The 23,053-nt window shown below is 52.0% G+C and overlaps 6 protein-coding genes across 6 annotated transcripts; 3 read left to right on the forward strand and 3 right to left on the reverse strand.

Moving 5' to 3' along the window:
* Window positions 1-387: 387 nt before the first annotated feature.
* MAA_03592 (protein kinase Yak1) lies at window positions 388-3,454 on the forward strand (the record flags this gene model as incomplete). The annotated part of the gene is made up of 5 exons (XM_007821590.2): window positions 388-1,206; window positions 1,281-1,480; window positions 1,581-1,740; window positions 1,817-2,555; window positions 2,637-3,454. The coding sequence occupies 5 exons, from the start codon at window positions 388-390 to the stop codon at window positions 3,452-3,454; spliced, it is 2,736 nt and encodes a 911-aa protein (XP_007819781.2).
* Window positions 3,455-4,785: 1,331 nt separating this feature from the next.
* On the reverse strand, window positions 4,786-5,989 carry MAA_03591 (pentatricopeptide repeat protein; the record flags this gene model as incomplete). The annotated part of the gene is made up of 4 exons (XM_007821589.1): window positions 4,786-5,055; window positions 5,149-5,661; window positions 5,755-5,882; window positions 5,947-5,989. 4 exons carry the CDS (start codon window positions 5,987-5,989, stop codon window positions 4,786-4,788), a joined length of 954 nt encoding a protein of 317 aa, XP_007819780.1.
* A 507-nt stretch (window positions 5,990-6,496) lies between these two features.
* On the forward strand, window positions 6,497-8,526 carry MAA_03590 (Pentatricopeptide repeat protein; the record flags this gene model as incomplete). Its single annotated transcript, XM_007821588.1, has 2 exons — window positions 6,497-6,955; window positions 7,030-8,526. 2 exons carry the CDS (start codon window positions 6,497-6,499, stop codon window positions 8,524-8,526), a joined length of 1,956 nt encoding a protein of 651 aa, XP_007819779.1.
* Window positions 8,527-8,856: 330 nt separating this feature from the next.
* On the reverse strand, window positions 8,857-10,656 carry MAA_10970 (Mss4-like protein; the record flags this gene model as incomplete). Its single annotated transcript, XM_011412915.1, has 2 exons — window positions 8,857-10,551; window positions 10,600-10,656. 2 exons carry the CDS (start codon window positions 10,654-10,656, stop codon window positions 8,857-8,859), a joined length of 1,752 nt encoding a protein of 583 aa, XP_011411217.1.
* A 1,059-nt stretch (window positions 10,657-11,715) lies between these two features.
* MAA_03589 (DNA-directed DNA polymerase, family B, pol2) lies at window positions 11,716-16,394 on the forward strand (the record flags this gene model as incomplete). Its single annotated transcript, XM_007821587.1, has 5 exons — window positions 11,716-12,010; window positions 12,081-12,184; window positions 12,258-13,227; window positions 13,301-14,589; window positions 14,658-16,394. The coding sequence occupies 5 exons, from the start codon at window positions 11,716-11,718 to the stop codon at window positions 16,392-16,394; spliced, it is 4,395 nt and encodes a 1,464-aa protein (XP_007819778.1).
* Window positions 16,395-17,868: 1,474 nt separating this feature from the next.
* On the reverse strand, window positions 17,869-22,628 carry MAA_03588 (MIF4-like, type 1/2/3; the record flags this gene model as incomplete). The annotated part of the gene is made up of 3 exons (XM_007821586.1): window positions 17,869-17,980; window positions 18,042-21,922; window positions 22,050-22,628. The coding sequence occupies 3 exons, from the start codon at window positions 22,626-22,628 to the stop codon at window positions 17,869-17,871; spliced, it is 4,572 nt and encodes a 1,523-aa protein (XP_007819777.1).
* Window positions 22,629-23,053: the final 425 nt, after the last annotated feature.

Genomic DNA, 23,053 nt, shown 5'->3' on the forward strand with positions numbered 1-23,053 from the left:
GTTGAGACCAGACCAGACCAGACGACAAACCGTCCGCCCCAGCGACCAACATTGAGCACCACCAGACACCAGTCCATTCTGTACCACAATCATCATCTGGCCGTCCCTCTTGGAGCTCGGGAGCTTTGCCAGCTCGCAGCGACGCCGCCCGTTCCTGTTGCATCCTGCGCCTCTCTGTCGCCTCTCTGCACCTTGGCTCTCTCCATCGACGTCGGTCGCGTTGAACGGCGGTCCTGCGCGCACCTCACCGCCGTCCCTGCTGCTGCTGTCGTCAAGGTTCAAGGTCGCTGCGCCCTCGCCCTCGCTTTCGCCGTTTCTCTTCGATTCCCGTCGTCGCCCTCGCCGTGCCCTCGCCGCTGTCCTGCGTTCCCCCCCCTTCTGCCCAACATGGATCCGTCGTGGCAGCAATATCCCGACTCGGCCGGTGCCTCGCGACGACACAACGGCGGCGGACAAATGCCCAGAGACTATGCCGGTCAACCTCCTCCTCCTGCCACCGCGGCCTACGGTCCTGACCATGGCCAATATCACCGCGCCGCTCTCCCTCAAGTCCACGTCCACGCCCACCCTCACGCCTATGGTCATGGTCATGCCATCAACCTTCCGGGACCTGGCAATCCCAATCCGGCCGCCGCTTCCCCAATGTCCATGGGTCCCTCTCCTCGCGACGGCAACGGAGACATTGCTATGCACGACGCCCACGACGCCCATGCCGGCATCAAATATCCCATGAGACCGCACCACCAGTCTCACGCTTCTAGTGGTCGCTCCTCCAACCTTCAGATGCCCCATGAGCAACAGCCTTCTTCTGCTGCTCAACGATACTCGCCCATGGACACGCTGTCTCCGACCTCTCCCTACGCACCCAAGTCGAGCCAATTTGCGAATCCACCCCCTCAAACGCAGTCCCCGAGTGGCCAGCCAGAGTATCCCCAGAGTCCCTACTATGCTGCTGGGCGTCAGGCTGGTCAACAGCTGCCGCCAATCACGCCTTTTGCCTCGTCCCAAGAGGGCTACCCTTCCTCAGCCGTGGCCAATCTAGACGCAACCTACTCCAATGGACCCAAATCTCCCGCTCGATCGAATCCTGCAGGGCAAAAGCCTGTCCCCGAGTTCCGCAAGGTTCGAGCTCTGACTGAACTACGACCCAAAAACAACCGGCAACCGGCCTTCCGACGAGCAAACCCCGAAGGAGGCTTCATCAGCGTACGTGCTTTGAGCCCATACAACCGCCAAGTGACAATTGACAGTCGACTTGACTAACTAACGCAATTACCTAGCCTCTTCAAGCCCTCACATCTCACTTACCGGCGACATACCGCATCTGCAATCCTGGCTTTAAATATGAGACCTCGCGAAATCCTCGTCGAGTCCTGACTAAACCGAGCAAGGGAGTCAAGAATGATGGTTATGACAATGAAGACAGTGATTATATTCTCTATGTCAATGATATTCTAGGATCCGAAGAAGCAGGCCACAAGTAAGGGAATTCCCCCCCTGCGGTGGCATGAACGGCCGTTTATGGCCGACATCCACAACTCGGTGTCTATACCCACAGCTTTACTCATGCCTCATTATAGGAATCGTTACCTCATCTTGGATGTTCTTGGCCAAGGAACCTTTGGCCAGGTCGTCAAGTGCCAAAACTTGAAGACGCAAGAAGTTGTTGCCGTCAAGGTCATCAAGAACCGCACTGCTTATTTTAACCAGAGCATGATGGAAGTTTCCGTTCTCGATTTGGTCAGTCTCTGTGTGCCGGTCTCGTGAATTTCCTTTTCTTTTTGGTTCCCCTGTTGTTAACAAGTCTTGTGTGTAGCTGAACACGAAACTCGACAAGAACGATGACCATCACCTACTGCGATTGAAAGACACTTTTATTCATCGGCAACATCTTTGTCTAGTATTTGAACTGCTGAGTGTCAACTTGTATGAGCTCATAAAACAGAACCAGTTCCGAGGACTCAGCACCACCCTTGTGCGAGTATTTGCGCAACAACTTCTCAATGGCCTAGCCTTGTTGAATAAAGCTCGCTTGATCCATTGCGATCTGAAGCCGGAAAACATTCTACTCAAAAACCTGGAAAGTCCTATTATCAAGATTATTGATTTCGGTTCCGCTTGTGACGAGCGGCAAACAGTCTACACCTATATTCAGTCCCGGTTTTACCGCTCGCCCGAAGTCCTCCTCGGCCTGCCATACTCCTCAGCCATTGACATGTGGTCCTTGGGGTGTATCGTAGTAGAGCTCTTCCTGGGTCTGCCCCTCTTTCCCGGGTCATCAGAGTACAACCAAGTCTCACGGATTGTTGAGATGCTCGGCAACCCCCAGAACTGGATGATTGAAATGGGCAAGCAGGCGGGCGAATTCTTTGAGAAGCGCCAGGACGAATTCGGCAGACGGACGTATCATTTGAAAAGTATGGAACAGTACGCCCGCGAGCACAACACGAAGGAACAGCCCAGCAAAAAGTACTTTCAGCAAAGCACGCTGCCTGACATTATCAAATCTTATCCCATGCCGCGCAAAAACATGAAGCAGAGCGAAATCGATCGAGGTGTGTAATTCTTTTGTTTGAACCATCGTGTTTTGGAACAAGTTCAGTGCCACTGACGCTTTTGCCCCTCCCTTTCTCTAGAAATGAACAACCGAATAGCCTTTATCGACTTTGTCCGAGGATTGTTGACTATCAATCCCCTCGAGAGATGGTCCCCTCAGCAGGCCAAGTTGCATCCATTTATCACTCAACAAAAATTTACTGGTCCTTTCGTTCCTCCCATGAACCTCAAAGCGAGCTCCTTGAACCGATCTCCCGCACCAGGAACGCAACAGCAGCAACAGGCCGAGGCTTTGAGCAAGCAACGTGCTCAGGCGGCACAAGCTCAAGCTAATTCGGCTGCACATTCAGCCGCTCAGGGAGCGTATGCTAACATGGCTGCTGCTGGCCAGTACCCTCAACAGTCAGGGCATGTTCAACCTCCCATATACACTGCAAACCCTGTTTATTCTCCTGCTGGGAACCATGGTAATATGGCGCCACCCTACGGACCCCAGGCAGGTCAGTACGGCCCAATGATCGTGGGCCAGCATACCCAACCAATGCCTCCCGCCCAGTATGGCAATGTTGCTCAACCGAATATGTATCAGCAAGGAGGCATGCGAACTAACAGGCAGAGAGCTTCAACCATGGAGCAGCAGCAGAGTGGTATCCCGGCTGCTATTCAGCGAGTGGCAAGCCACCTTGACCCGACTCAGCCTATCCGCCTGCAGCCTAGTCCAGCCTATTATCCACCCCCTGGCGAAGGCATGGTTAGTATGGATAATACTCCTGGACGTGCTGGTCGACGGGGAAGCAGGGTTCAGCAAGGTGGCAGGGGAAATCGCGATTTCATCCGCAATCTCGAAGAACGCACCTTGGAAGAAGGATTCATGGGAAACCAGAACCCGTGGCATTGAAGGCTCCTCTGTTGACCTTTCGGCATGCAGCAATCGCACAGTAGGACTTTATTGGAAGGGTACAGTCGTGCTATTCCGCACTGGGCCATTTGACCCGATATGAGCAGCTCTGGGCCATTGTGCGGAATACATTTGCACAGAACTCATTTGCTATGGTACTTGCAGTGGCGTCTTGTCATGTTCCGCTTCCACGGTATTCACGACAATTCCTTCAAGTTGATATGAAAAAGCCAACGATAGGATACCACGGGCGCAACTTCGGGGAAGAATGTTTGGGATGAATGCTTTATCCATAATTTGCAGGCCCCAAGATTTAGCACTGTCAAGACACGGCAGGTCAACATCTGAAACGGTGTTGCTTGGCACAAATTGGCTCAGCAGACAAAACACACTTCGAGCCAATTTGTTCCTGACGGGCAACCATTTTCCTCCATTGCTTGGGCCTCGTCGACGTTCTTACTGCTCTCAGGACCTAGGCTGAAGCCGGACATACCCTCTTCCCCCCTCCCTTTTTTTTTCATTTTCTGTTCACTTTTTGGGTTGTTTGACACGGGAAAGAGCTTAGGCCAGTGTGGGGTGTTGCTCACACGGCATAAGATTGAAATAGACGCAGACGCATATGGACGGCGGTTCAGGATGGATGGGTTACTTTTTTTTTTATTTGTTCTGCACGCAGTAGCATTGGGGGGATGAAAGCAGAGAAAAAGAAACAAGGAATTCTTTGTAGATACGACTATTATGTGTTTCCCACGTCTCATGTCGTGTGTCTCGTACGATTCCATCTCTTTTTCTTCCCCTACTCCGGCCTTTACCCCCCGTGTGCAAGGATGAGATGACTGGGCTCGAAACAAGGAGTGGACGTTTGCATAACAAAAGAATGCTCCCGAGGGTGGTTCTGGCAATGAGGTTGGTTCTTTCCAACTATCTTACCTTGTCTCTTTTTTTCCTTTTGTGTTTTTAGTATCTACATCAATGGGGGTGGAAATCGTGATATTGTATGATGGGATGACGCGGGTTTGCGGAACAAGAGAGACGACGGAATCTTGTCTGAGAGGGTGACGAAGAATACTTCAACAAAGAATGCTTTTTAGCCATGTTGAACGAGTGCAATGCGTTGATTGAGTTCCCGAGCCTTGCTATAAAGATGATACTAAAGTACTGTACAATATGATGACCTTTTTGTTGATACTCGGGGGCTGCTGCTGCCGCCGGCAGATATTGTATCGAGAATTGCCCCCAAACGCCCATACTCCTGGTTTTGCACCCCCGGACGCCCTAATAATTACATGTGGTGAAGGAGAAACGATCTAACTGGAGGCCATGAGGGACCACTACCGCCCTCTGCCTCTTTGGAATCCCCTGCCCCTCTTGTTACCGGCCACCATTCTGTCGCTGTAGAGTCGGTTGTTGCCCGCCCAATTGGTGCTTCCATTTGTGTCCATGGGATCGGGGAAGCCCATGGATCCATCTACCACCTGGTCTCGTGTCGAGACCTTTGACGATTTCGGTCCGCTGGGTGCGTTGGCGGGTGGTTCGTTGGCTGTGGTGGAGCTCTGATGACCGCCGACCTTGGGGTAGATTTGAATGACTCTTCCGTCGGCCTGGGGCAGTCACTTGTTAGCTTTGACTGGTAGGGACGGATGTGCCGAGCGACGGGGTGCATGTAATGGAAAAAAGGAACGGAAACCACGCACCGTTTTATTGTTGAACGTCTCAATGACCCTCTCGCCACCTTCTCGGGAAACAAACACCATCTCGGCAATGAGAAAAGGCTTCGTCTTGACAATCTTACAGCTGACCATTTCGCCGCCTACAGGCGTCATGGCACTCTCGATATCAGCTGCAGTTGTCCCGGGAGCAAAATTCTGGCCCAGGAGAGCATACGGACCGGCGAGACCGCGGATGGTGAGGCCCATGCCGGACGTGGCTTGGAACGAGGGAGTGACGACGTTGACTTGGTCGGTGTCCATCTTGTCAACAGCAGCGGCAAGCTTGGCTTTGCGACTGGAAGCTCTCTTGGTGGCGGTATTGCCGTTCTTGGCGCCGGGAACAGTGATGCGGGAGCTCAAGGAACCGCCTTTGGCTGGTACGCCGTTGACAGAGTCGTGGAGGTCGTGTGTCCATTCGCCATTGACGTTGCCAGCGGGCAAACTAGCTCTGCGAGTATTGGAAGCAGCAGCGGCGGCGGCGGCAGCAGGGGTGCGTTGCTACACCGTGAAAGAAAGGTGCATCAGCAAGAGTTGGTTTCAAATTTTCGCGGCCATGGTGACATGCATCGCGGGTGTTTAAAAAATGACTACCTTCTTCACTCCGACGCGGCTCGCAAGGGAGCCGCCGGGCGTGGGCTTGAGTTTTGACGGCGCACTTTGACGGCGATCGCGACTAAAGATTCGATCGGCAAGAGCTGAGTTCTTCTTCCGTTCCCGCGCTGTGTGGCCGCCCGTTAGCAAGAGGGGGAATCAAAGGGCTGCGACTGATGCAGGCTGCATTACCATCGGAGATGAGCTTTTGAAAGTCTGACGCGGTGGACGCCATTGTGACCAATGCGCAGTATATGGCACAGCACGGCCAAGCCTGGGATATATATGATGGAGGAAGGAAAGGCCGGGATATATGGTGGCAATCTAGAAATGCTGGACGGGAGTGAGGAAGAAGACGAGGCTGAGTTGATGATGGATGAGAGCGGGCGATGTTTCCAGGGCTCTACGCCGGAGGGCCTGTAGCAGAGAGACGCGACAGCCAATCAATGTGGCGACAAACAGTCTCCCGAAGCACAAAGTTTCATTGATCAATGCTGAGAAAACTCCGTACCAGTACGAGGTACCTGGCACTACTTATGCAGACGTCAACTAGCACTAGTCCTGGCGCCACAATTGTGTTGGTCACTGATAAGATCTTGGACCCTGACATTTTTTTCCCTGCCAGTCGATGAATGTCCCCTGAGCGGCTATCGTACCATAAATTGTTTTCGCCATCAACCACCTCCTGCAGGAACAAGGTGTACTCAATCAGACGGTTTTCCTTTGGTCGGGCCTGTTCACGATGGCAGGAAGCTTTCTTTCCTGTCGAGCATGTCTGTTCAGGACAATTCAACTGGCTGCGAGAAGAGGCCCTGCGGAAGCCTCTGCTGCCAGAGCAGCTGCGCATCTAAGCCAACAACGCAGAAGCTATACGACGGAATCGCCGCCTGCGGCCCCCGCGCCTGTCGACGCACCGAGGACTCTACAAGTACCGGATGGAGAGAATTCAGCTGCAGTTGCCGAAAAGAGGCAGCGCGAGAAGCTGCAGCGTGCCGTCAACAAGCACCTGGACTACATGGACGACCCGTGGAAGATTGCACAGCATGTCGGCCAGACGCTCGCAAAGGATCGGTTTGACGAAGCGCTGCTCTTGACGCAAAGGGCGAGCAAGGATCGTCAGGTCGTCGTTGCCTGGAACCATCTCATCGATTATCAGCTCGAGCGTCAGCATCTAAAGAAAGCAATCAAGCTATTCAATGAGGTTCGTGTGCTCTGTCCAACCCCTGACATACACCTCCAGCACCCTAGTATAACTGACACGAGTTTTGTAAATAGATGAAGAAACGCGGCCAACTGCCCAACGTCCAGACATTCACTGTCATCTTCCGAGGCTGCGCTAGGTCACAGCACCCCAAAGCCGCAGTCGCCGAAGCTGTAAAGCACTACAATATCCTCATGGCCGACAAGCGTATCCAGCCAAACTCGATACACCTCAATGCTGTACTGAATGTGTGCGCCAGGGCAGGAGACCTCGATTCCATGTTTCTAATCGCCGACACCGTTAACGATTCCACACGAGCACCAACAGCCTACACATACACCACCATCTTGAACGCCCTGCGCCATAGTGCCTGGAGGGATAGCAAGGAGCTGCCTCAACAGCAACAATCCACGAATTTGCAAAAAGTCGTGGACCGAGCAAACGGTCTTTGGATCGAGGTCATGGACAAGTGGAAGCAGGGCCGACTCGTCATCGACGAAGAGCTCGTCTGCTCCATGGGTCGCGTGTTGTTGCTTGCGCCAAAGCGCGAGGACAGGCGGCTTGTCCTGGATCTCTTGCAGCAGACCATGAATATTCCCAACCTCACCAAGGCCCTTGCTTCAGACCCCTTTCAAGATGCCGACATGCAAAATGTCGCCATCAACGGGCTCTCCAAGGCCTCCACTTCGTCAAAGGCCGTCTACGCCATCCCCGGCCGCAACACCCTTGCCCTGCTCCTGACCACCCTCGCATCCTCAAAGCTCACAACAGTGGGCATCAAATACTGGAACCTCATGATCCGTCACTACGGCATCGTCCCCGACAACGACAACTGGCTCCGCATGTTTGGCATGCTCAAGGTAGCCAAGGCCAGTGCCCACGCGGCATCCATCCTCGAAATCCTCCCCAAAGAATTCGTCGACCCAAAGCCGTACCGCATCGCAATGGAGACCTGTGTCCGCGACAACATCAACCAGAACGCCATTGAGAACTCCACTGTCATCCTCAACTCCATGATGTCCCGCCTCGACGTCCCGGACATCCATACCCTTCGCCTCTACCTGAGAGTCGCGCTCGTCAGTCACTATCATTTCCGAACCCGCGCCCAAAATGGTGACGAAGCAGGCGCCAGGCGGGAATACGGCGTGCAAATTACCACGGCTCTCGCTAATCTCTGGGAACCCTATAAGAAGGTTCACTATCACTATTTCAAGGCTACTCCTACGCCCGCCACCCAAGAGGGCAAGGGCATTTTGTATAATGACAAGCGAGAGGTAATTGCCTTGGCGCGGCTCATGTTCTCCGCTTTTAATAAGGTAATCAACGAAAGTATGCTTCCCGAGAAGGACTTGCGTGAGCTGCGTGTCGTTGGAGCCAAGATAAACCGGGAAATCCAAGCCTTCTACACTGGTCGCGAGAAAGCAGAGCCCAAACTGCGACATTCGTCAAGTGTTGAGCATGAAGTCCCAGTTGGGGTCGAGGATGCTACTCACAGACCAGGGGGAGGGGACTTTGTTTGGGACACAACAAAATCTGGAGATCCTGTCTCGTTACGAAAGGAGCGCCGTTGAGGCTCGAGAGGAAAAGTTGGACGGAACCCTGGGGAGGAAATATCCTAGCTATAGTATAGTACATTACGCTCAGCAAAGCTTGTACACTACCACTTGGGCGGCGTTTACACAAAAGTCATCTCTGCACTGGATGACACGGGGTTGGAGATGACCGTGCTTCAGGTTGATTTGAAAGCTACATGTAATGAAATACTACTCTTCATCATTATTGGCCTTCCAAAATTTTTGCCTGCTGCAAGACAGGGTTGGCGAATGTCTAATAATCTGCTGTGCCTATGCTGCGCCACAGATACCATTGAGTATCCTTAACAATAATGTTATCGTTTATCATCATTCGTCCGTTTTTTCAGATCCCGCGTCCTCGGAGGTCAGAAGATTGTGATCCCGTACCCCGGTTTTAGGGATAACCAGCTGTAAGCAGTCAGTTGGTTCTTCGGCACTGGACATTAGCCCCGAGTCCCCTTCCGAGTCGTTTGAAAAACGACTCCGATATGTTTCAAATTGTTTTCCTCGTGATACTTTCCTCAATGCTGGATGTGGATTGGGGTTCTCCAAAGCCGAATTCGTGGGAAATTTGCCAGGCAGTGACCCCATGCGCCGAAACTTGCTGACTAGCTCAGAGACGGAAGGAATGTTCTCCTCGTGAGACACGGAAACTTGACTGCTCCCAGAAGCCTGGCGGGGGTTCAAAATAATTTCGGAATAACTCTCTGAGTTATCAGAGGTGCTCTTGGAACGAAGACGCCTGACTTCAGTACTGGAAATCTCCGATATTAGACTCTGATGATCAAAACTCCCGAAGTTGGACCCGGAGAAGCTGCGTAATGGTTGATCACTGTTGGAGCGGCAGCGACGGTGTTGGCATACTTGTTCGGCAGGGGGAGACGCCACATCATCTTTGTTGGTTGCAGTTGTCAATGCGACTGAGGGTACCAGGCTGTCTTTGGAGGCCGTTGAGGCCGTTGAGGCCGCTGTGCCTGGGTCGAGTTGCTTAGCATTTGAATCTGTCTCGAGCTCAATATTATTGTTTGCGTCGTGTTCGCAAACGACGGTCCCTATCGAGTTTTCAGATGAAGCCGAATCTTTTGCAAGGCAGTCTCCTATTTCACTGGAGACAGTTGGCTCGGCCGTTTGTTGCGGTGTCATAAATTCTCCAAAATCGAAGCTTGGGCCCAAGACTCCATCGAGCAAAAGAGTGGGCAAATGGCAACCTCCTTCATCGGCGCCTTTAACACCCTTTGTGCCTATTCGGACAGACTCTGTCGACACTCTTGGTGAGAGTAGCTGCAGTTCTCCTGCTGTAGATTGTGCAGTCTTGACAGGAGCATCCACAAACGTAGGCAGCTGATACCGAGGACGGAAAGAACCTCTGGCATAGAATGGTAGTGAAGTAGCGTTCGTCAGTCTTTTGACTCCTGTATCTGTCATACTCTCCATCAAGTGCGAGTTGGATGGCGTTTCGTACTTAATGTTGATGTCAGCAACTGCTTTTTCCAGACCTGCACGAAACGTAGAGGGCTCTGCCGACGAGTCATGAGAAGAATAATCAGATAAGACATCTAGACGAGGAGGAGGCGAGACTTGTCTCGGCTCCAATTTGGGTGTGATGAGCTCCTTGGTAATTGGTGAAGCTGATTCTAAGGCTTCCGTCACCTCTGTTTCACGGCTGTCAGGTTCGTTTTTGTCTAGCTTATCGCGAGAGTATTTAGCTTTGACTGTCTTGAAGACATTGCTGAGGCTTCTCCGGTGATTCACATTAACAGAGCGGCCTGCATGGCGACACGTTAGTATTGAGAACAACAGGACGTCGTGAGCGTGTAATGGAGGGGTAGGTAGTATGAGCGTACGTCGTTTCTCATTGAGCTCAGCATCGTTTTGATTATTCGAGCCACCGTGACTTGAACGCGACGCAAGACTTTCCTTGCGAAGTTGTGTCTTGGGACGAAAAGTTGAAAACCACCGACGGGGTGTAGCTTTTGATGGTTTGTGCTGGGACTCCTGACCCCCATGGCCCTCACTTGACTGCTGTTGGGATCGATTGTTCCACAGCTTCTAGCTGACAACTCGATTTACATTGGAAGCCTTCTCCCGAGGAGCCTCTGTTTTGGAACGCTGTTTGGAGAACAACATGTTGGAATAGTAGTCTGCGAAAGCTGAAGCCAATATTTATGAACCGGTACAGCAAGGAATCAGAGAGCAGGTCAATCCAATTCGAGTAGAATGTGGTTTTTGCAAGATGTGTGATAAAGCCTGGAGGTAGAGGGAAGACAGTTGTCTATGGAGATGGAGATACGGTAGAACCTGCAAATACATTAGAGATGCAAATGCACAGCAACGGGACATGGATGCTACAGAAACCAAACAAGAGCCCGAAAACAGTCGACCGGATGTCCCTACGAGGCCAGCGGCGACGAAGGAAGGAAGGAGATGTTGTCGACATGTTTCCGCAACACAAAAAAAAGGTGCGGGAATAATGTGAGGCAAGAGACAACGGACACAATCTGCAAGAACTCTACATCTGAACATGCTCGGCATACATGATCAAAGAATGTCGCATAAGGGTTTCTTGTACGAAGGCATCCGACGTGGGAAAGACGAGAGAGATAGGGGCGCGGACGCAGCGAAAAGGTCAGGCTCGCGAAGTCACCAATCTTTATCAAAGTGAAGCGAATGAATCAAAAAGTACTTAGGTACTTGACAAGTAATACCAGTGATGCCTGGTGTGAGGGTGGTGAAGTGATTCCCACCTCGCCTTCCTACCTCGCACAGGAGAATTGCACCTGCCTCAGCTGGGCCAATTGGGCAGCAGTTTGGCAGGTTGGCAAGCCGGCTAGTTGCATACCCCAGTCTTTGAAATGCCAAACAGTTAAATGCACACAGTCGAATGTCCGACCCACTATTACCACTTTAACAAACCTAGGGGCTGGAGTACGGAGTACTTTCAATTGAGACGCGTCTCGCGGTCGCGACACGGTACAAGACGCGACTCTGGACTGGTAGAACATCAGCAATCGAGTACCTTCGTATGACAGACGTCGTCCCTGCTAACAGTCCATGCTTAACTTTTCACCGCCACGAACATCCGCTATCTTTCATTATTCTACCGTTTCATCGTCACATAATCATCAGATGTGCAAGCTTGGCTCCTGTTTTGAATGATAATCGTCATTAATTCACAGCCAGCTCGCCATGCCCAAGGTTAATTACCGGGCAAAGCTCGCTGAGCTTTATGCCCTTCGCCAATCAGGCAAGAAGACCTTCGACAGCTACCGCGTCGAGGACGCAGCAGACCTCTATGACGAAGTTGACGAGGACGGCTACAAGAAAATCGTTCGAGACCGCCTCAACGAGGATGACTTCGTGGTTGACGACAACGGGGAAGGCTACGCCGATGACGGTCGTGAAGATTGGGATCGTGTCCACCGCTACGACTCAGCCAACGATGTCGACGAGCTGCCTGTTCGTGGCAGATCCAACAAAGCAGGTTTGTTATCTTGCTCCGTCCCATTGCGTTTTGGCTTGCCCATACATTCCGCTGACTCACTGCTCCCCAGCCAAGAATAACAAGGGCGACAGCCAGGCCAAGCGCGATGCAAATGACCGCAACATCAGCGAATACTTCACCAAGGGCGCCGGGAAAACTCAGCCCAAATCTAAAGTGAGCTAGCTCGTTGCACCCTCCAGGCATACTCCGGTGCAAATCTTTGGTGGACTAACTGTGAAAATTGCAGGTCGCCAAGACCAAGGACGACGACAACTTTTTAGCCGACCTTATCAAGGAGGTGGACACTAATATTCCCTCACCTTCCCCTCGGTCAGCGAAGATTGAGAGGTCTGGTGGCCGTCGTAAATCCAGAGCCTTATCACCGGTTGTCGAACCCATTCAAAAGAGACAAAAGCGAACTGATACTCGTCTACTGTCACCGCCTGTCGCTAGTATCGATTCAGACGATGGGCTCGCCCCTGATGCCGCAGATGACGGTGTTCTGGGGTTTCAAGACGGACCCATGAGCGACCCGGCTCCGTCGTCGCCTGCAGCCAAGAAAGCAGAGAGACGGGCTCAGATAAAGTCCGACTCCCAGGATGATGAAGACGATGATATGATGGAAGTGGCCCATGCAGGAGCCGTTCATTCTGCGAGTGTAAACATCGCTGGATCTCGCCAAGTCAAGAAGCTCTTGAAACAAGATCCGTACCCTTCTCCGACTAGTTCTTCACCCTTAAAGCAGGTTTCTGGTGACGCTGTCGATTCTAGTTCCTGGAATAACTTGACCAACAAGCTCAACGTAGTCAGCAGCTCAACGGAGACCCGGAGCATTGGTAAAATCGATTACAAAGATGCCATTGAAGCAGACGGTAGCCTCAACTTTTTCTGGACGGACTACACTGAAATTAATGGCAGCCTCTGTCTTTTCGGCAAGGTTCTGAACAAAAAGACCAAATCTTACGTTAGTTGCTTCGTCAAAATCGACAACATCCTGAGGAAATTGTATTTCTTACCTCGGCAACAACGTGTTCGAGATGGCGACAGCATTGAAGAGACTGTTGAAATGGCGAGCGTTTATGAAGAAATTGACGAGATCATGACAAAGTTGAAGGTGGACATGTACAAGATCAAAGCATGCACCCGTAAATACGCCTTCGAACTCCCAAATGTCCCAAAAGAGGCCCAGTACATGAAGCTATTCTATCCATATACTAGTAAGTAATGACTCGAACCACGAGCGGAACTCAGGTTCAATGGAGAGATTGCGAGTTAACACACTATTCCCAGGACCACAAATTGATGCTGCCGCAGGCGAGACATACTCGCATGTATTTGGTGCCAACACAGCCCTATTCGAGCAATTTGTACTTTGGAAGAACATCATGGGCCCTTGTTGGCTAAAGATTCAGGATGCTGACTTCGGTGCCATCCATAATGCCTCACATTGCAAACTGGAAGTATTAGCTGAACACCCAAACATGGTGTCAACCATGAGCGAGTCCGATAATCTCGACGCGCCACCACTGACCCTCATGAGTGTTGCTATCCGAACCGCATTTAATGCAAAAGAGAATAAGCAAGAGATTCTTGCCATTAGCGCAAGAGTATACGACAAGGTCTCACTGAGTGATACAACGCCAGCAGAAAAGCTCCCGTGCAGAACATTTACGGTTATTCGCCCCCACGGACCAAGCTTCCCTTTCGGCTTTGATCAGTTAGTCCAAAAGAGGAATAGGGGCCTCCTCGTGTTAAAGAAGCAGGAAGTAGACATCTTGAGCTTTTTTTTGGCTCAAGTTGACGTGGCTGATCCAGATGTCATTCTTGGGCATCAGTTTGAAGGGGTAGACTACAGTGTGCTTCTGAGCCGCCTCCGCGAGAAGAAAATTCACCAGTGGTCCAGACTTGGTCGCCTTCGACGACGTGAGTGGCCTGCGTCTATTGGCAAAGTCGGTGGTAATGTCTTTGCCGAACGCCAAGTCATTGCTGGTCGACTGTTGTGCGATCTTGCCAATGACGCCGGAAAGTCAGCCATGTACAAGTGCCAAAACTGGAGTTTAACTGAAATGTGCAGCCTGTACCTTTCCGGAGATAATCGCCGGAGGGACGTCGACAACGAGGCAGCACTAAGCAGCTGGGCCAAAGAAAAACAAGGCCTCATGGATTATATCACGCACATGGAAGCCGATACGCACTTTATTGCTGCGTTGGCGTTAAGTGTCCAGCTACTTCCTCTGACAAAAGTCTTGACCAACCTTGCTGGTAACTCTTGGGCCCGAACATTGACTGGTACGCGAGCTGAGCGTAATGAGTACATTCTGCTTCACGAGTTCCACCGCAACAAATACATTTGCCCGGACAAGCAGTCATTCCGCGGCCGCCAAAAGCGGGAAGATGAGAACCAGGAAGAGGCTACCGGAGAGGGGAAAAAGAAGGACAAATACAAGGGTGGTCTGGTCTTTGAGCCCGAAAAGGGTTTGTATGACAAGTTTGTTCTTGTAATGGACTTCAATTCTCTATATCCCTCAATTATCCAAGAGTTCAACATTTGCTTCACAACAGTTGATCGAACAGCTTTGGTAAGGGCATAACATGTATTACCAAGAATTTTTTTACATGAGCATCACGACTAACTGAGGCGAAATAGGCTGATGATGAAGATGCGGTTCCAGAAGTACCCGCAGATCAAGATCAAGGTATACTACCGAGACTTATTGCAACTCTTGTTGGGCGTCGTCGCCAAGTCAAGGCACTTATGAAGGACAAAAATGCAACCCCTGAACAACTGGCCACCTGGGATATCAAGCAGCTTGCTCTGAAGCTCACGGCCAACTCGATGTACGGATGCTTGGGCTATACCAAGTCCCGTTTCTACGCCCGGCCACTGGCTGTTCTGACGACGTACAAAGGCCGTGAGATTCTTCGAAGCACAAAAGAGCTTGCCGAAAGCAAGTCTCTGCAGGTCATTTATGGCGACACTGACTCCGTCATGATCAACGCGAATGTGGACAGTGTTGCTGATGCTTTCAGAGTTGGCAACGAGTTCAAGAGAGCCGTCAATGACCAATACAAGTTGCTTGAAATCGATATCGACAACGTTTTCCGACGTATCTTGCTTCAGGCAAAGAAGAAGTACGCTGCTATCAATCTCATTGAGAAAGATGGTAAATTTGTCGAGAAGATGGAAGTGAAGGGCCTAGATATGAGACGCCGAGAATACTGCGCTCTATCCAAGGAAATTTCAAAACATCTTCTTGACGAAATTCTTTCAGGCGATGAGGCGGAAGTTGCCATCACGCGCATTCATGAGTATCTGCGTGATATAGCCGGCAAGATGAGGGAGCAGAGCATCCCTGTAGCCAAGTATATTATTTACACACAACTTGGCAAGGGCCCTACAGAATATCCCAATGCGGATTCTATGCCGCAAGTCCAAGTTGCTCTTCGCGACATTGCAAGAGGCAAAACGATTCGCAAAGGTGATGTCGTATCGTACATCATTACAGGCGATGGGACAAGTTCTGAACCAGCCCCCAAGCGTGCTTATGCACCAGCAGATCTCAAGTCAGACTCCACTCTCGTCCCCGATGTTGAATGGTATCTCGGAAAACAAATATTCCCGCCTGTGGAACGACTATGCGCCAATATTGTTGGCACTTCTACATCACAACTTGCGGAGCAACTTGGTTTGGATATCCGTCGTTATAGCTCAAACCAAACCCAGCAGAACAGCTCCAACGATGATCTCGAGATCCATCCTCTCGAGTCCCAAATCCCCGATGAGGTACGATTCGGCGACTGCGCAAGGTTATCTCTTCGATGCCGCAAGTGCAAGGCCAGCACCAAGTTTGAAGGTCTTGTCGTCTCTCCTGATAGAGTATCAGCATCCGGCGTGCTCTGTGGCGGTTGTGGAGCAGTGATCCCAACTCTGTCCGTCGTTGCCCAAGTCGAACATGCCGTTCGCAGTCAAACATCTCGCTACTACGAGGGTTGGCTTGTCTGCGACGACTCTCAGTGTGGTAACCGCACAAGGCAAATGAGCGTCTATGGTACTCGTTGTCTGGGACCGAAAGGCCTCGCGCGCGATTGCCTAGGACGTATGCGCTACGAGTACACAGAAAAGGCTATTTACAACCAACTCGTATATTTTTCGAGCCTCTGGGACGTAGACAAGGCTCGCAGCAAGGCAACCGACACAAACAACTCTACTCTTTCACGCCAGGGCAGGGACACAATCTTGGCTCTTGCGGAACATAACCGCGTCAGATTTGGCACAGTCAAGGGCGTCGTTGACAAGTATCTCGATAAGTGCGGCCGACAGTGGGTAGCCATGGATACGCTCTTCGCCAAACTCGGATTCAACAAGCTGCTTGCTGCAGCGTAAGAGCCTGGCAACAACAGAAATGTATTCAATGGATAGCTATGAGTGTGAGTATAATTGCATTTGGATATATCATGAAGGCGTTGTTGGGTGAATGACTTAATTTATGGTTTTAACGACGCGCTGTTGATATAATATCCCAACAGAACTTGTATATAGCGGACGACGAGCAGGCTTTTTTTTAGATGGGCGTTACTCATTGGTTAAGATTAAGTTGGCTGTAGCAACAGGAGAGCATTCCAGGGTTTTTCATTATATTACTTACGTAGCTTGATTTTGAAACGAATACAACATCACCATAACTATAGTTTTCGAGTTTGAACGGCGTTGGTCGTTAAAAATGGCAGTGCCTTCCCCGTCTGTAGTAGTTGAACGAATTATTGCTTCATGGCGATACGTAGCGATACTAATCTACATAAAAATTGATGACACATGAGTGATTCAGACACATAAAGCATTTAGTAGAAACAAACAGATCATGAACAAATATGAATTTCCGTCAACTGATGAAAATCAGCCCCAAGTGCTCCATAAATTAGATATACAGTAAAAAAAAAGGTGCAACCACTGATTCCCAACAAAAAAGCATCCGTTCATTGTTTCTCCGACCCTCGGCAAGCGAGTTACAGAAGTTTAAGCAAAGCGACAGGAAGACACCTATGGCGACTGGTGAACTCTCCATGTAGCTGAGTCTTTGCTCGGTAACAGCTAGTGGAAAGTAAGGAATGCTCCAGCTTTCCTGAACAACACGGCATGACCCCCTTGCGAATTTCATGGTTTTTTGACCTTCCTTGCCCCCTCTTGGAAGCGAAATCTCCAAAGTCCGCCCATGGACTCAACTGCGCTGGTATGACAGCAAAGTTGAAAACCTGCCCGGGCATATATCATCTCATAAAAAGACAAACGAACAAATCTCAACCACCTTTTGTGCATTCACCTTCTCCGACCTCGTCATCGCCTTCATTGCCACATGCTTTCCTATCAGCAGTCTCGATTCTGCTTTCATCCAATCGAGCGCGAGGTAGCTAGACAGCATCAACAAAGGCCCTCATATACCATGCTTGGTGTTGGCGTCCCTCGACAAGGATCAGAAGATGTTGGAACAAAACCGAGGGGCAAGCAAAGGGAAAGGCTGAAGGGGAAACAATCCGGCACCGCGATGAAAAAAAATGCGAGAAATGCTTTTCTGGCGCAAAACTGCTCTGCCTGTTCTGTTACCGCCGCCCACAGTTCCCTTTCTGCGTCTGGCGAGAGACTTCCCCGTTCTGATCTCAAATAGTCTATGGGTGAGGTATCGTGGGTTCAAAAAAAATGCGGCGCGCAACTTTTGATTCTTCTCAAACATGTAAGAACGCAAAATGGAATTAAAATGTAGAAGCCCTGTAAATGCAAAAAGAAACAGAACCCGCCAAGTCTATCACCCGAAATGCAAGGACACCGAGAAAAAAATTACGACACTGATTAGGTTTTTCTTTTCTTACTCGCTCTCCTTCTTATCGCTGTCGGGAACAGCCTTGGCCAGAAGAGGAGAGGGTCCTGCGGATGGAGGTGAGGCGGGGTGTTCGGCATCTACCATATTCGCGAGTAGGCTATTGTCAGATTAGCATATTAGTCTCACAGTACAAGAGATGGGCAGGATCCTCTTCTCACCTGAATGCGTTCGTGTTGGAGGTGCTATCACGATTGGGAGGAGTCCCAGTTCGAGACGATGCTCCAGAGTCTTCACCAGGACGACCCAGGGAGCCTCCCGGTCCGAGACGTCGGCCACTGTTACTACGGGAAGCAAACATAGAGGATGGACCAAGGGTGACGTTCTGGCTGGCGGTTCTGCTAGCAGAGCCCTTGAGACGTCGGAGGTCGTCCATGCCAACCTGGTTGCTGGTTTGCTGCACATAGCCGCCAGAAAAGTTGCGAGCGTCACCACGGCCCATGGCAGGGCGACCAGGACCGCCACGAGAGTTGGTTCGAGCGGACTCTTGGGCCTTGGCAGCCTGGGCTTCGGCTTCGGCACGCACTTCATCGAGAGTCTTGGGGCCCTTGTTGGCTTCCTTGGAGACCCAGTTGGCCCTACGCAAATCAAGAACATCCATAAGCATAAACTTCATTCTGCTCTGCAGCTCAGGAAGCTCAGCCATGTTCTGAATGCGTTGGAAGTAAGCGTCCATCATGGGACGGCCCTTTTCGGTGGCATCCAAATTGGCACCAATGGTGCGCAACAGCTTGCTGAGGGACTCAATTTCGGCCTCATCAGGGACACCCTTATAGTCGACAAGTTTGTGAACACATTCGTGCATGATACGCTCAGTCAACATGCCGAGCTTGTACAGCTCACCGATGAACTGGACAAGACCAAGACCACGTCGCTTGGCGGCGGCAGCTTCGTAGTATTCATCAGACAGCATAGCTGCGTCACCAAGCGTCTTCTTGGAGCTGTCCTCTGCACCCTCTTCCTCCTTAAGTTGAGGCAAATTAGAGCTCCAGCCACTCTCAAACTCTTCCTGGCATCTGTTGAGAAGGTACTTCCTGAACAAATTGCCACCACTGACAACGTTGCCATTTTTATCCTTGATGCGTTCGTCGCGAACGTCTGCGCTCATGTTCTCAAGCATACGCTTGCAGAACTTGGCGTACATGGAGGCCCAGTGCGCTTCATCAGTGGCCTTTTCAAAGGTAAGCTGAATGACTTGACGGAGAGTGCGGCCATCAGACTCATCCTTGGATTGCCCGGCAATCGTGAGGATCTGGTCGGCGATTCTGTCAAAGTTCTCCGGGGTCATCTTGTTGAGGGCGGCCTTGACTTTTCTCTGCACCAATTCAGGGTCAAGGTAACCGCTGGCATTGGCAGCAGGAGCAGACGCAGAAGGCTTGTTGCCAACACTGGTCGGCTTCCAACCGTTGGAAGTGATGGCAATCGGTTTGATCTCCTGACCAGCGGTTAGGGGCATGGTCTTAGCAGCCTGGGCTTCCTTGGTGTTGAAATCACGTCGGCTACCGCGGGTAGAGCGGCTAGACTGGCGGCCACTGGGCGAGTTGGGGCCAGCGGCTCTAGACTGTGATGAGGTACGAGACATGGCGGTGCCTGGGAACCCACCACCAGGGCCTCGGAATGATCCAATTGAGCCAACGGGGGGTCGAGGCATGGTGCCACTGGACATGGCCATGCGCTGCTCGGAGGTAGTACCTGACGGCAACGTGCGGCCTGGAGGAGCGTTGAACGTCCCCATGGAGAAGGTGTTGCTGCCGCGGTTAGAAGGCTGTCTAGGCGTCTGGGCGCGGGCAGAACGGTCACCGTCTCCGATTAGGGACTTGACCTGCTGGTGGAACTCTACAGAGGGTTGCTCGGTGAAGACCTTTTGGAACTGCAGCAGGAAAGCAGCGTCATACTTGAAGCTCTTGCCCTTCTTAGCGACAGCGGCGTTCAATGCAGGGTTCGGGGAGTTGATGCCAGTCGGGTAAATCTCCTGATCCATGACCTGCAGGAACCGAGAGGACTTGAGGGACTGAAGAGCTGCACTGGGCTGAGGAGGATCGACGGGCTTGGTGTTGAGAGGTGTTAGGTTGAGGGCGGCAGGCTTGGCTGAGCGTTTCTGACCAGCGGCATCGCCAGTAGCCTTCTCTTCGGCAATCTTCATGCCAGACAGTTTGTCGGTAACAGAGTCGACATTGGCGGCGTCGCCGTCCCTGACACTTCGGGCAGCAGCAAGGGCCTCTGCAACTGACATTGTCTTGCCAGAGGCTTCAGCCTCCTTTTGACGTCGCTCCTTTTCTTCCTCCAGGCGTTCCATCTCGCGTTCCTGCTCCCGGAGTCTGCGGTCTTCATCGGCAGCGCTGGACTTGCGATTTTCTTCATCCTTCTTCTTTTGTTCAGCCTTTTCGGCTTCAACCCGCTTACGGTGCTCTTCTTCTTCTTTCTCGCGTTTGGCATCGGCCTCTTCCATTTCCCGAATCATGCGCTCAATTTCATCCTCTTCCGTGTCGCCATTGTCTGCGACAGGCTCAGCGGGCGGCTTCTCTTCTTCAGCCTTGTTTGGCTCCTCAACTTTGTCAGTTTTCTTAGGAGCCTCGACCTTGGGAGTACCAGTAGAGGCAGCGGCAGCGTCTTTCTCGGCAGAGCCGTCGGCTGGCGCCTTGGTTGTAGTAGCGACAGCCTGCTCCTTGTTCTTGGCTTCATTAGCGGCAGCTCCCTGTGTAGCTTGCTTAATCTTCTCCTTCAACTCATCCTGAATCTCCTTGGCCGTCTTGGGGGTAGCCGTGCTCTCAGAGCGACCATGGGCAGCAGGTGTGGATGATTTGGGGGGAGGAGTAGGAGTTGAGGCCACAACAGGAGGAGTTTTCGACTGCTGACCAGTGGGAGCAGGGGAAACGGGTTGCTTGAAAGTTGACGTATCCACAACTTCACCAGCGGCATTCTTGATCTGAATAGCCGCGCTCTTCCTAGGCTTGACAAAGTTGTTGGGTCCAGGTTTACCCTGAGAGTTGGGAGGCTGCGATGAGCCGACGACGAGGGGTTGGCCTTGCTGGTTGGCGCTGGAAGGTCGCTCGGGTTGCGACGGGGTGCGAGACATGCTGTGGCTTTGTTGGGGAGCATAGGGAGGCGCAAACTGCTGGTTATACGCTGGAGGGTTAGTTTGGGGAGGGCCCATGTACGGCGGAACGTTGTTGTAGGCATATGGCATGGACATGGGTCGGCCGTACTGATCCATCTGCTGCGGAGGATAACCATAGTTCTGATGCTTCATAGTCAGCCAAAGTTCAAATCCACCACTTTCGGGAGATAAATCAAGAGAAGATGCGTCTTGAGGGGCAAACTTGGGCAGAGGTGGAGGAGCATGATGATGGAGATGATGATTGTGGTATTGCACTGCCGACCTAACGTCGCCACCGGACACTTCACTTCGACTGCTACCAATATCACGGTCACGCCACTGTTGCTCTGGCCGCTGCTGGAAACGGCGTTGAGGCTGACTAGGGTCGCTTCCGCGTAGCTCGCGTATAGAGTCCAATAGGCGCCCTGACTGCAGGGACTTGGCGTGGTCGCGGCGAGCCTTGCTCTTCTTGAAAGACTTGAAATGCAACTTATCAGACACGTCGGGGAGAGGGGGCTGTACTTGTTGATGCTGAGGTGCCATTGGAGGCGGATAATGGTACTGAGGAGGTGTACCCATGGTCATATTCGGCTGCATCGTCGCAGGAGGCATATTGGGAGTATTCGGCATCGACGGGACGAGAGCAGGGCTTCGGGCCGGCTGGGGAGAGTTGGGATACGGCATGTTGCGCGGCTGAGGCTGGAATGACGGAGGCATTCCACGGCCCTGGCCGGGACCGTTTCTAAACTGGTTGTTGGGAGGGTATCCCATCTGATTGTTGTACTGGTTGTGAGGATTGAATCCTCGGCCACGGCCGCCTTGAGGAGGGAAGTTGGCTCGGTTATCACCCTGGACAGAGTGGCTCGACTCGCGTCTATAATGGGCTCCGGGCTGCGATCCCATTGCATTCGGGTTAGGAGGGACAGAGCCCTGTCTCATGTGGCGCTACGAGAGACAGAAGTTAGCGATGCCTTGTGTGCTTAGAGCTTGGGGTGCCAAGGGGGGAAGTTGAGATGTGGGAACAGTGAAGGACCAGAGCAGTCTACTCTTTTCCAACTCTTCTTTTTCTTACCTCGCCATCGCTACTGAGACTGCCAAATGTCATCTGGCCACTGCCCGGGAGACCGGAAGGAGGTCGACCACCGCTGGCAGATGGCTGGGGAATCGGAGACGGAGAGTGGGCGGGCGAAGGCACGCGATGGTTGCCAGCTCCAGGAATAGGGATAGGGGCAGCGTTGGCAGTATGAGGAGTGCTGTGTGCCATGGCAGGCGAATCGAAGCCAAACTGAATGCCAGATTTGGCACCACCATTGGCCGCGTAGGAGTTGGGGCCGTTGGCAGCCATGGTGACGGAAACTTTTCTCGAGTGGTCCACGCCGGAGCCGTTGGTAGAGCTACCGCGGGCAACAGCAGGGACAGCAGGGGCGACGGCGGGTTTGCCGTTCACAGAAGATGACGAGGAGGTGTTCGCATTCTGTGCCAGAGAGGCAGAAGAAGAACCAACCACGACAGGAGGTTGGGAACCAGTTGCGACTTGGGACGGTTGAGCAGCTTTCTTAGGCGCACCTGCAGCGGAGGCATAAGAAGTCGCCGTGGTCGCGAAGGTATTGGGCGCCGGGATCGGGTTCTGCTGATTCGCAGGCGACGTCATAAGGGGAGCAGTCTTGTCGGATCGCAAGAGGATTGACGAGAAGGCTGTTGTTGATGCGGAAGGCCGATGGGACAGATGCCGAAATTAAAGAGGGCGGCGGATTGTGGTCGAGAAACTTTTTTATGGAGTCTCGCAGCTCGCTCTCGAAGTGTGGTGGACTCGACTCCAAAGCAGCCCAAAAAAAAACCAGGTTTGCTGTTGAAGAAGAAGACGAACAGGTCGCCGAGAAAGGCACGCGAAAATGATTAAATAAAGAGCTGGCAACTGATGGCGGTTTGGAGAAAGACAAATTCCCAAAGCAGGCCAGAAGAAAAAGGGTCAAGGAGTGGAAAAAAAAAAGCCGACCAAGCGCGGACCGCAGGCGTCGCGAGGCACGAGGAGCACGGCGGAGGGCGAGGACGGGATGCTGGATCTGAGCAGAGGGA

This window comes from Metarhizium robertsii (assembly GCF_000187425.2).
Source record: "Metarhizium robertsii ARSEF 23 chromosome Unknown MAA_Scf_3, whole genome shotgun sequence".
NCBI classification, from domain to species: domain Eukaryota; kingdom Fungi; phylum Ascomycota; class Sordariomycetes; order Hypocreales; family Clavicipitaceae; genus Metarhizium; species Metarhizium robertsii.